The following is a 12,787-nucleotide window of genomic DNA, read 5'->3' as shown; positions in this document are numbered from 1 at the left end:
GGAGATTTTGGTAAAATCTCTCCACCACAGATACTCTGGTTAATTCAAGGAAAAATAAACCAAATCATCCAGACCTTGGACCATGGCAATTTTTCAATATCCACAAAAATCCTCATCAGCTCAGGGATGGCAAGGGAAGGGTGAGTGTCATTCAGCTGGATGGCGACCTGTGTGGGGAAAAGACATTAGCATGAAGGTGGCTGATGGCCTGGGGTCTGGCTTTCTATGCCCACCTTCTATGAAATGCTTTAAACATACTACACTTACTCAACTTTTTTTAGCACTGACATTGGGTAATAAATTTGATGGGAAGTCCTGACCCCCATAGTTGTTCCTGTTTAGAGACCGAATACTTGCCTGGTCTGGAAAGGCATCAAATGCAGTCCTGGTACTATTGGTGGAGCCAAACTTGGAGGCTTTGAAGCGTCGAATGACATCTTGCAAGGTAGCTGCGACCACGAAGTACTCTTGCTTCAGTCTTAGCTCCTTCCCTTCAAAAAACTTCAAGCCAGAGAGAGACTGAGAATGGCTCACACTGTTAGGCATGGTCAAAACATGATCAGTGTCGCCTGCCCAGGGAACTTTAAGGATAAAGCCCACCGGATAGCTGAAGGAAGATGCCAGGTGGAACACCAAGCATTAGCATTTGCTATTTCCTGAAACACCACTAAAATGACAGTAAAAGGATTTCCTAAAAGGCATATGGAAAAAGGTAGGGAATGGGGGGAAGAAAACAGCAACTTTTTAGAAGCTGAGAAATAGATGGATGAGTGGTAATTGAGCCAGAAGACCCAGGAAAGCTAAATCCTGATGTGGTAATGGAAAAGAGCCAAAAGGCAATTCAAGTTATATACTGAAGTTCCCAAAGGCCCAGGACTTGGCAGTACCAAGTGCCCTTGACAATAGGGTTGAAGATGGGGTAAAAGGTCAGTTGAGAATCTGCTTAAGAGGCAGGTGGCCTCAGACCTCATTTCCAGTTCCCTCAGCAGAACAATTTCCTTTCCCAATTCAGGCAGAAGCTGGAGCTGTATTTTATGCAGATGTCAAAACAGGAGTCTCTGAACTGGAGGACAGGAGGCACAGCTGAAGGCAGGGGTCCCAAAGCATAATGAGAAGGTGGGAAAGGGAGTTAAGTAGAAATTTACGTGCTGAATGTCGAAACTCTCAGCCTTCTTCTCCCATCCAAATTTCAGAACACAGGCAGCCAATATTAATTCCACCAGGAAAAAAGCTGCCAGAGTCTTCTTTAGGGACTCTGACCAGCCCAAGTGGGAATGCCTGGACACACACACGCGGGGCTCCACCAGGCAACGGCCCCACCAGACCACAATGTGGCAGCCGACTGGAGAGGAGCAGAAGAGGCTTTTCAGAAAGGTTGAATTAAAGGAATGCCACATGTGTTTGAATATACTGAGAAGAAATTTCTACAGCTGAGGTGAAGCATAGGCTAAATCAGAGAAAAACAGTCAGAAAACCATGCAGGCAAACAATTATTCAATCCAGGAAAAACAAATACTTTTTTAAGGAAAAATAATCATTATATGATGACACATATATGTATAGATCAGCTGTAATTTAAACACTGATTAAGGAGCTAGTGAAAATTACAATGTAATTATGTAGAGAGAAGTGGGTTAGGAAATGTGGGTTAGGGGGGTGGAAATGTATGGGAGGAAATAAGCTATATTCTGACCTTCAGTAGTGGGGAGTCAACAATTATAAAAACAGGAAAATAAAAAAGTGGACATCTGGTCTTAAAAATCATGTATGTTCTATTCCTCAAACGCTTGTTTTGTGCCACCTTTGTAGAACACAGAAATTTGGTTGCTTCTGAGATTATTATTTAAAAAAAAATTATTATAGCTTCAGGAAAATTATTTTACCCATATGGAAGTCAGAGCTAAATACATTTAAACCAACTAAGAGTTTATTGTGGTCATCTGAGATCCAGGTCTAAGTGTTTTTTTAAGCTAAGCTATTTTTAGTGTAAAATTAGGAATAATCACTTATAAGAAAAAGTTTAAAGAGATGAGTAAGTGACGTAAGAAACAAGTGTTTGCTCCTGCATCTGCTCTGAGGTTCAAAACCCCATCTTGCATGGGGTCAGAGGGCCAGGAAGAGGCCCATCAGCAAGGGGAAGAGGCCAGGCAGGAGGCCTCCAGAGACTTCTCACACTGTGGGTGAAATTTCTGTGTGGAAAGGAAGCAGTGCTTCACTAGCACTTCATCTTATCTTTTATATGCACGTTTTGTTTTGAAATGCATGTAACAGAACTTCCCAATTAGTCATGGGGTCACAAAACAAGGGCAAATACCAATTCTGATTTTACGAATTATACAAATTTGTTTTCTTAACTTGAATGGGAAGGGATATCTAGACAATTCAGGAAGAGATAAGGACATTATTCTGCATGAAGGAAAAAAAAAATCAATATTAAAGATATGCTTTATAGGGCTATTGAAAAAGTACTTCTGAAATAAGCTTCTGTTTCCACTCAGAACACAAACTTGATCACTCACATTATCATTGGGATACAGGACCCGGGAGATGTTCTCAGCCAGATTTCGGTCCAGCACAGCCTGAATGTAGTCTCCAACATTAACTGTGGGAAATGTTAGAAAAATAAACAAGTGGACAAGCCAGCCACTGTATTCAAAGACCCTTGATCTCTCCTGATGCGAGCCACATGGGATTCCTAAAATTCCTAAAATCCACAAGGATTACAAAAAACCTTCCTCCTGTGACTCATATGAAAATCTAAGAGGCCAGACTGAAGGACTACTTTAAAAATGTCTTTCACACCTGCACCATAAAATCACTGCTTAATTGCTGAAGAGTTCAGAAACTCAATGTGTTTTTCTCAAGTTCAATTTGGTTCTAACTAGCAATCAAAGAAGTTAAACACACACACACAGAAACCATTTATGTCCTAGTTCCCAAGGTCCCTGTTTTTTGCCATCTTTGTAGAGTACAGTACTAATATGGTTGTTTCTGAGACAGAAAATATCAAACTACATACATACAAAGAAATTACAGTCCACATTGTACTCACAGTCTCTAAGGTTAAAGTCATTCGGCGCCCGAGCAGACCAGAGGCGCATGGTGTTGACAGTATTATTCATATACCCAGGCACTGGGGTATCATATGGCAGGGCCAGAACCACCTGTGGGATTAAACCAAAGCAGCTGTTCACTGTTTCCCATGTGTGATGACACAGGTTGAGAAAAGGGCTGGGAATGGCAATTGGTATTCTGTTCCTGGCTCCATTACCAACTCAAATTATATGAGGCCTAAACTAGGATGAGGGTCCTAGGAATAGAGGGAGTTTAGGGGCCATGTGATTCCTCCTCCCACTGGAAAAATCTAGCCATCCTCTGTATCATTTCCATGTTGACTTCTCTGTATGTGCCTTGCCCTGATCTGAATGCACATCTTTTATGCTTCAGATCAGGCCATTGTTTTAATATAAAATATGATGTGCAAATAGAATGACAAATGCAAATCTGTACCCATTAAAAAATAGTAATCAGGGTAAATTTAATGTAGGCTATTTAATGATCTGATTTCAAATATGGTGAAAATCAATGGGACAGGAAATACATGAAGACAGAATATTACATATGAAGCTTAAATTGCTATGCTAGATTCTTCAGTTTCATGAAGAAAAGTTATTTCAGTGATCTGACAAATCAACGGATAATTGGCTGAGATGGGTCTAAGAAGTGAGCTTTGGAAAATCTAGTTCAATATTTATGAAAATCATTGAAATACAGAAGAACAAGAAGATGAACTGTGTTTCATGTCAACTTAAAATTTATGTGGGAAAAGACTCATTTCTCTTCCCTGCTTCATCAGAGGCAAACTCTAAGGAAGGTGAATGATAGATTAATTAAATTGCAGGATGCTAGAGATCATTTAGTGCCACCCACTCATTCTAAGACATCACTGGAAGGAGGCTGAGAGAAAAGTGCCTTGCCGAAGGTCACAGTCAGCGGGAGGGTTGAAACCTAAACACTAATCTCTCAATTTGGTCTGCTGAATTATGAATGAATAAAGCACTAGAGCCTGTATCAATCGACCATGCATATTCAGTCATGCCTTCACAAACATGACTTTGAAGTAAAAAATCACCCTTCTTTGATTATCTTTCACTAGGAAATAAAGGTCTCTGGAGATTTTTAAAGCAAGTTGTGATCAATCAGGAAAAGCTGTTTACAGAGTGAGACTGAGTCTGGGTTCAAAAGCAATTTGTTTTTCTGACCCTCAATGTGTAACCGAGGCAGCTGGGGAAGTGCATGGCTGGATGTCCCTTTGGAGAACTTCAGGCAGAACAAGTTACCTGGGACCTCAAGCCAGCACTCCTCTCATGAGCCATCTTTAACCTCAGATGCCCTCAGCCTGGCCGCTTGCACAGATCTGCATGGCCGTCCGAGAAACCTCCTCTCTTCTTTTTTCCTTTCTTCTTCTCTCAGGAGTCACACCCGCCTTGCAGTCTGAAAGACTTCACATCTCCTCCCTCTTCATCTCCCCTTTAACTCTCATAGGCAATGCCCCCAATATATCACTTTCACTCCTAATTCTCTCTGGTGTCTGCTTCCTAGAGGACCTGACCTGACACAAGAATGAAGTGAATTTCTCATTCCTGAAAGCTTGTGTGCACCATGTCTGACCTCATGGTCTCTGACCTTAGCACCCAAAAGTCTGGGGTTGACTCAGGTGATAGCTTCCATAAATCCACAAAGTTCTGCCTGGCTTGGATCAGCTCATTTTGTATTACACCTGCCCATAATCCTGCCTTTGTGGGTATAGAAAAACAGTCTCTCTAATTGAATTTGTAGTTATATTATGAAAATGTCTAGAGGTGCTCTGTAAATACAATACAGTTCAACTGTGGGAACTGTTACAGTGTAAACAGAATGCTTCCAGGATTGATCATCTGTGTAAACTGCATACATTCAAGCAGACAGGAAGTCATTGGACGTTTTAAACACCAAAATCTGTATCAAATAATTGCTAATTTAATACCAAATACATGCATGAGTTCTTTGGGCATATTGATGACTGACTGTTTTGCAGCTTTTCTGGTCATTCATATTTTTAACCAACTGCAACTTAGATTGTAGTCCATGGTTTAACCAAAACAGACAGACAGAGAGAAACTCAGCTTGAAATCACAGTATTACTTTATTCCTTATACCATTATGCTATAATGGCACAGTTTAGCTTCTAATCCATTATCTCATACACTGAACAAATTCATGTTCAGATAGAAAAACTTTTTAAAACATCGTATTTTTCTGAACTGTGAATAGCTCTACATGAGTTAGTAGAATGAATCATCAGCTTAAAAAGTCATCTATTAACACTGGTCTTCATTCTTTTAAGATAAAATGAGCCATTTATTCATTGAGAATAATCTACAAATCAATTGAATTTAGCATTACAATGCTGAATTTCACTCCCAGTCTTGCTATGTGAGAACATTTACTTGGTCTGTTCCATTTCCCTTAAGCTTTTGAAGACTTGCCAGTGAGACATCTTTTCAGGCCTGAGACCATATTTATTGAACAGTACCTCAAGTGAGGCCTCTAATGACTGGACAATGCAGTGCAGAGTTAATAGGGGTTATTCATTAGGAGGTCACGAAGACAGCAGAGCACAGACTATCACTGGGAGTGCTGAGAAATGAACTGTTCAGCAACAGGGTAATCCTCAAATCTAGTGGCTAGATATGAAAGATACATGTCCATGAACTAAGTACACTTGGATGGACACTAGCATTATTTCTGAAGAAGTGATTTGGCACGGTTACATTTTTCAATATGTTGTATTATTTTTCTTGACTTTGCAATGAATGAGAACTTTGTTACTCCTTTGGATAAATATCTTAGTTTTAAAATATTTATCCCTGAGACGTTACATGTAAATGTACATATGGCAGTGGGGTGAGAGATGACATTTAACTTTATTCAATCTTGGGATCAACAACTTTATATAAAACTGGAGAGCTAAGCATGCTGGGATTAAAGAATTTATTAATCTCTGATAAAACTGATTGCAAAATGGCCTTGGTAAGTCACTGAACCTTGGGGAAGTCACTTCTCTCTTGGCCTTGGCTCCTTTGTCTCCAAAATGAGTAGGCTGCACTATGAGAAGTAATAGATTTATTTATCAAAATGTACTGTATTATTCATATGCAATACTATCCTCAATATCATATACACATCTACTCTATGCTACTTAGTCATTGTGCTGTACTATACAAAATGCTCAGCATGAGGGCACTCTGAATACCTGGGTGTCGACCCACTTGGAACCGGCACTGGAGTGCTCTACTTTTCCGTAGAAGTGCACAGGCAGCATGAACTCAGGACGGGCCTTCTCCCAGGGGTTTCCATGCCTAAGCCAATCATCTGCCTCCTCTACCTGCAAAAAAGACATGGCTTAGAACTTTTTTTCCAGGAGATGTAGACCTAACACTTCAATTATATAAAATTAACAATGTCTTTCGCTGAATCAACTCAAGAATATAATGTTCTGGTAAGAAAGAGTGTTGGTTCTGTCCATGTCAATTCATCTTTGTTATTGTGCTTAGCCTAAACCAACCATACTTGTTAACACTGCTTTACAGGCTTCCTATGTATTACTGCATTTAGTCCTCACAGCAACTCAGTAAGAGGGAACTTTGATTTTTCCCTTTAACTGCATACATTCAAGCAGACAGGAAGTCACTGGAAGTTTTAAACACCAAAATCTATATCAAATAATTGCTGATTTAATACCAAGAGGAAATGATAAATTGCTCAAAGCTGTACAGTATAGACACTAAATGATACAGCTAAGATTTGACCTTAGATCTGTGTGTTCTGGAGCCTGTGTCTTAACATCTGTGAATCCAACTGTCCAGCTTGAGGAAAAGAGAGAGGCCATCCAGAGATGTTTATAGTTGGATATCTGGATATGATGGGTTCCACACAGTGGTTTCTGTCAAGATTCTGGTGCCTAGAATGAATAGAATCAGCCAAGAAATGCTACTCATAGAAAGCTCCCTTAGTAAAGCTTATTTCAGCATGGATAGAGGACACTTACATTTTGTAGTCTGTTTAATTTAATCTTTATCTAATTTTGATCTGATAATTAACAAGTAATTATGGTTCACTTTGAAAAGAATATACTAAGAGGTAGGGAATTAATTTTATTGACAATTTCAAAACTTTTTCATGTATTTCTGTTAATTTATAACAAAATACTTTCTATAAAAATTTTAAAATCATACCTTTAATTTAGGAAATCAAATAAATTTTGGTTTGCAGCAAACAAAGAAACAAAAATGCCAAAACAACAAAAAACACAATTAGGGGATATATTTTTAAAGTAAAGATATTATTAGTGAAAACTAAAATATCACATATATATTTAAATATTCAACTGTGTTTTGACAAGAAGGAGGGATATGGCTTTTTAGTACAAAGTTGCATGTCAATGAGATTATGCCAAATATGGTTCTTTCACCTGTTTGAGTCCTTAGCCTACCCTCTTAGGAAACTCAGCTTTAGCTTAAGAAGATATTGTTTAAGAATTATGACACAATGCTGGATGCTTCATAATTACCTAAATATGAGTTCAATGCCAGCTCAAGGCAATGTGGAGACAGAAACATAACTACTGTCTTTTGAGATACTATGCAAAATGTTAACAGCCAGACAAGCAAATACATATTCATTTATTTTAATATTAATGATGACTTTATATCAAGAAATCCAGTAAGCTATCCATTATTACTAGCTACCGGCATGATTATGAATGAAAAGGAAACTCAAAGAAACATTTTAGACACAAGATCTGGGACTCAGTGGCTGGAGGCAAGAACATGCACCACATGCAGGGTGAAGCCTAGGGAAGGCAGGCTGTAGCTAAATTTGAGCTAATCTGCAAATCACATTTGTTAAAATGCAGATTCTCAGTCAGTGTGGGGAGGGCTCTGAAATTCTGCATTTTTAACAAGTCCCTGGGGGCTATATGGTGCAACCAGGAGCTACATGGTGATACAAAGGCAGTAACTAATTCAGAATTTAGACTTCTGCTATTTCAGTCAGAAAGAGAACAAAAAATAAAAATTTTAATAAGGAAATGACTGAATTTTATCAGTTCATGAGAAGCTAGTTTAAAGTAGAGTCCAGTAGCTTGTGTTAATAACTATAAACTCTGTGACAAATAAGTGAGGATATCCACAAAGGATCAAAACATCCTGACTTACAAAACGCTTTATGCTGCACTTAGGCAAGGACGGGTTTGGGTTTCCAAATACTGGTCAATGTGAACACTGCTTCCTGTAACAGGAAAGAACTGTAAGGACTCTTTGCCTCATTTCAGCATTCAGGACTGTTGTAAAACACATCTACGCAAAATAGATGGACGATGCAGCAGAAATACAGCTTTCCTCTCAGAAATTGTGTGCACAGAAGAGCTGAAAAAATGTATTTTCTACTGAGAAATGCTGCAGGATCAGACTGTTTTACCCACAAGCAGCTTGAAATTCTCTTAGAAGAGAGGATGGACTCAGCTTCCCACAGCTGGCCCACTTGCAGATTCTGTGTAAGCCAGAGGTTGCCTTTGCTCTTCAGAGGGTATACTGTTAAGTGGCAAGGAACTAGTCAGCTGATTACTCTTAACACTATCAAAAGTTAGTCTAATTTTTCCCTGCCAAAGAAAGGCTGGTTTTAATTTCACTGGGTTAGCAAGTTTTATAGGAGAACAGAACTCCTAGCTTGCTGTTCATTTTGAGTCTTTTCCCAATTCAGCAATGAATCAGTTAATAATTCCCTCAATTTTACAAGGCTTGTTCCCAAGGTAAATTGAAAAATAGATATTTCATAACCACAAGCTGGTCTAAGTAGATCAGAGGAGAAAGAGAACTGCCCCCTGCCCCCCACCGGTCCCCATGATCCTCTCTAGCCACAGAAGCTGAAGGATGGTAATGACCTCCTCTCTATGTTGCTGACCAATGAATCAACAAATTGGTCTGTAAATTTAGATTTTCATGTAGCCAGGAATCCCTGAATGCACTAACATGCTGAGCCATATGAAGGGCAGATTCAAGATGGGAGAAGGGCTTCCATATACATCCAAGTTGGCTGTTGGATCTGAACATCATAAATGAAAGAGAGCTGAGACAAAGCAAGCATGGGTCTGTAAGCATGCAGGCACAGGATGGAGCAGCAGCATGCCAGTATGGGTGGGGGTAGCAGCCTGGCCTTGGAACCTCTCTAGAGATATTACTCAATGGTATCTATTCCAGCCAGCATGGAAACAGAGGTCAGCTCAGAGAGCTCTGTTAGTGACTGAATTCTAAGAAACACTTTTCCCCTCAACTGTGGGATACATAGGACATGGAGAACCAGTGACCAAGCATCAGGAGTAGTCAACAAAACGCTCTCAGATGGTACAAATAAGTCAAGTGCACAAGAATTCAACTGTGATAACCAGAAGCTTGCTGGGTAATGTTAACTGTGCATGACTAGTTAGAGCAGGCTTGGCATGGGTTCTCAGACGGAAGGGCTACAGTAGACACTATTGAATTCAACTCTGAGATACCCACTGTATCTCAGAACTTTGGTGTGTGACTATTAAACTTCAATGTGAGGTTGTTGCAATCGTTTTTCCCCCTTTTTCTCCCAGTGACCAGTTATTTTCATAGAGTACTATTACTGATAAAGCTTCACTGATCCCCATTAGAGTTCACAGTAAGTCAAAAATTTTAGCAATAAAGTTATTGTCCTTAGGGGGCTTCACAATGAACGTTTTATTACTGTAAACCTTCCTCGTAGACAGAGTTCAAAAACTAATAAAAGTCTATCAACCTTTAAAAATCTTCCCAGCTTGTGCAATTTTAGCCAGGGTAATTTTCCACTGCAAAAGCAATGATGTATCTGATGTGAGTTGGGAGCTGAACATACCTTGAAGAGGCATGCTGCCTCCCTGGAATGTAGTTTTTGTCTTTTATGGAAATAGTTTCTTTTTTATGGTATGATGTATATTTTATGTAAATAGTGTGATATGGCAAATAAAATCCTGTGTCTTTCTGACTCAATTTCAAGTCGTCATGAAAGAAGTGATGATGGCTGGTGAGGCAAGCTTTGGAGACTAGCAAAAGCCAGGTGGTCTCTGTTTTTCTTCAAGAACACGAGAAATATACACTTCCTGAGTCTGATAGGAGAGAAAGGGATGGTTTCCTGGCATAAACACCATTTAAAAGTAGCAAAGGTAGCAGGCATGATTTAAAAAGAGTGAACTTGGATAGAATTTTGGGAAAAATGTACCTGAAACAACTAGTTTATTTTTATAGCTTTTTGTGATTATGAAATACACATTTCTTATGGAATATAAGGCTTGTAGAAAAGAAAACATAAGATAGTATAATCACCTAATCCTGTCTCTCAGAACTGTTGAAGCTTTGATACATATTTTTTTCTCTAGCATCTTTCCTTTATCCTTTTTGCTTCCTTTGGATAGTTCATACCATCCATATGATTGATACTGTTCTTCCTTTTTTCAACTAACAGTTTCCCATTTCATTACAATGAAACACATAATATTAATGGGCATGTTAATACTTTGTTATATACCACAATTCCTTAAATTATCTTTTTCGTAGGCAAAATTAACATTCTTTCTAGTGCCTATTCTATTTGTGTGCCAGACATTTAGGATATTTTCATAATTCCATGCAGGAGCATCTCCATTTTGCGTATGAGGAAACAGGCTCAAAGAAGTTAGGTGACCTAATCAAGGCCACGTTCCCAAAGGGTTATGACCTGCAATTAGGCCTCCAATTAGAAATTAGATCTCAGATTAGGGGCCTAATGTTTTTTCTACATAATGCTGCTTCCTAATTTATTTAGGAGTAACTGAAGATACACTGGCCCTAAACAACATTTGGAAGTTTGTCTTTCAACAAGTCTTTCAGTACATTCTCCTTCAGAGACTTTGTCCTTGGTGCATTTGCCCATCAGACCAAATCCTTCCTCGGCCAGAGATGGGCAGCCCACGTACGGAGAAAGGGGAGAGAGGATGGCGGCAACACAGCTTGTTCTCATCCTTCCTCTTCCCCAGGCTTAGCTCTGGCCTAGGTTCCCCCATTCAACCCCAGAGCATGCTGCCTGGGACTGTCTCTTGGAAGTATGGGAGGGGCTCAGTCAGGCTTTTGGGAAAACAAATCCATATCTTTGTCAGTGGTGTATGTGTGTATGAGATAAAGATGGGGGACAGAAAGCCTATATCACACTTAGCATCAGGGAAAACTATTCACATTAGTGTTAACTGTTCACTCAAAGAGTTACAAAATATAAAAGAAACAAATATTTAAGAATTTGGTTTATTTTAAAATAAGAGTAATTTGTATGGATTGATTACTATTTGTGCAAATTTCTACCATAGTGCTATAATGATACATATTAAAAATACCGTCAGATTTATTTGATGTAATAATAATGATTGCTGTCATCTTATAAAAAACTTAGAACACCTGAGCTTATGTATCTCATAAGATAGGCATGGTCAGGAGGCAAGATTGAGAGTAGAAAAGAACATTGAATGTGGACCTGGAAATCTGGGGCAGTCTGATCTGAGGTGGCTCCACTTTCTAAGAGCCTCATGTTTCTCACCTGTGAAATGGCATATGCTTTCTACCATCAAGGGTTATTGGGGAAGATCATGAGTTAAAAGATGTGCTCTTCCATTTTGCAAGCTTCAGAGAATGGACATTGTACCTTGTAGGCAGTCCATATTCGGGCAGTCAGTGGTAAATATTTTCAGAGCAACCTCATGAGTCAGGCACTCTGGTGGTGAATAACACTGGCAGGCTCTTGCTCTTAGGGAACTTACATCCCAAAGGGAGAAGACTGACACTAGTCACTGGTGTCAATCTAATGCTAGAGAAATAGTAAAGCTCTGTTAAATGTCTATAAATTAGAAATCACCAAAGATGCTATGAAAGAGAAGTATTTTAATGACAAAATTTAAAAAGTGGACTCACATACCTGCCATCCATCTCGGATCTTCTGATTAAAGATTCCATATTCATATCGGATGCCATATCCATAGGCTGCAAGTCCCAGGGTTGCCATGGAATCCAAGAAGCAGGCTAAATTAAAGAGAACACAGGCAAAGGGCAGAGTCATCGGGTTTAGTAAACATTTCAGGTCTTTCTCTAAAAAACAATGCAGCCACAAAATATGTTTCTAGGAGAAACTACATTTGTATTTTAAAGTACAGAGACTACCACACAGTGGATATTAAGTTAACATTTCAAAAATTATAAAATGAATTGGCATTTCATTTGAGAACAGAAAAGGAAACTGGCCTGCATTAGATATGTCCGTTATTGTGTCTGTTACTCACACTGCCCTTTCTAAGGGAAGCTGCCTCCATGGCCCCTGCTTGAAAAGATAGCCCTGGAAGAATACAATTTACATGTGACCACTTGACTGATTAGCTGGACTGAGTGGCAGACTCTCTGGCTAATGGAATTCCAGTGTTATTCAAGTATCAGATGGCCATATGCTTCAGGGAGGCTGGATGAGGAAGTGGATCTTGCTTAATTGGTCTAAGCCTCTAAGCCAATCATAGTCATTCTATTTCCTTCGCCAGTGACTGGGTTTGGCCTGGGCATGCAAGGACATGCAATCCAATGTGAGGTGCTAGGAAGTCTGCTGGATGCGGTGAAATATTTTCCTTGCTGCGCCATCATTTTTTCTATGACAGGAAGCCAAAAGAATGACAGAAACC

At 39.3% G+C, this 12,787-nt stretch overlaps 1 protein-coding gene across 18 annotated transcripts in view; it reads right to left on the bottom strand.

Annotated features, from left to right (window-relative positions):
* The window catches only part of PYGL (glycogen phosphorylase L), a 91,474-nt gene that overhangs the window by 69,181 nt on the left and 9,506 nt on the right, over positions 1-12,787 (bottom strand). For all 18 annotated transcript variants that reach the window (XR_012120518.1, XM_073211271.1, XM_037016018.2 and 15 more), the window contains exons 4-9: positions 12,040-12,143; positions 6,296-6,427; positions 3,053-3,164; positions 2,520-2,602; positions 358-501; positions 75-167 (exon numbers count right to left, since the gene is read on the bottom strand). Coding sequence is in view for 17 of the 18 variants with exons in the window: in XM_073211271.1 (XP_073067372.1) it covers positions 75-167; positions 358-501; positions 2,520-2,602; positions 3,053-3,164; positions 6,296-6,427; positions 12,040-12,143 (668 nt within the window). In the remaining variant the exon portion in view is untranslated. The remainder of the gene's footprint in view (positions 1-74; positions 168-357; positions 502-2,519; positions 2,603-3,052; positions 3,165-6,295; positions 6,428-12,039; positions 12,144-12,787) is intronic.

This window comes from Manis javanica, chromosome 8, assembly GCF_040802235.1.
Source record: "Manis javanica isolate MJ-LG chromosome 8, MJ_LKY, whole genome shotgun sequence".
NCBI lineage: Eukaryota > Metazoa > Chordata > Mammalia > Pholidota > Manidae > Manis > Manis javanica.
This window is presented reverse-complemented; position numbering and strand designations above follow the sequence as displayed.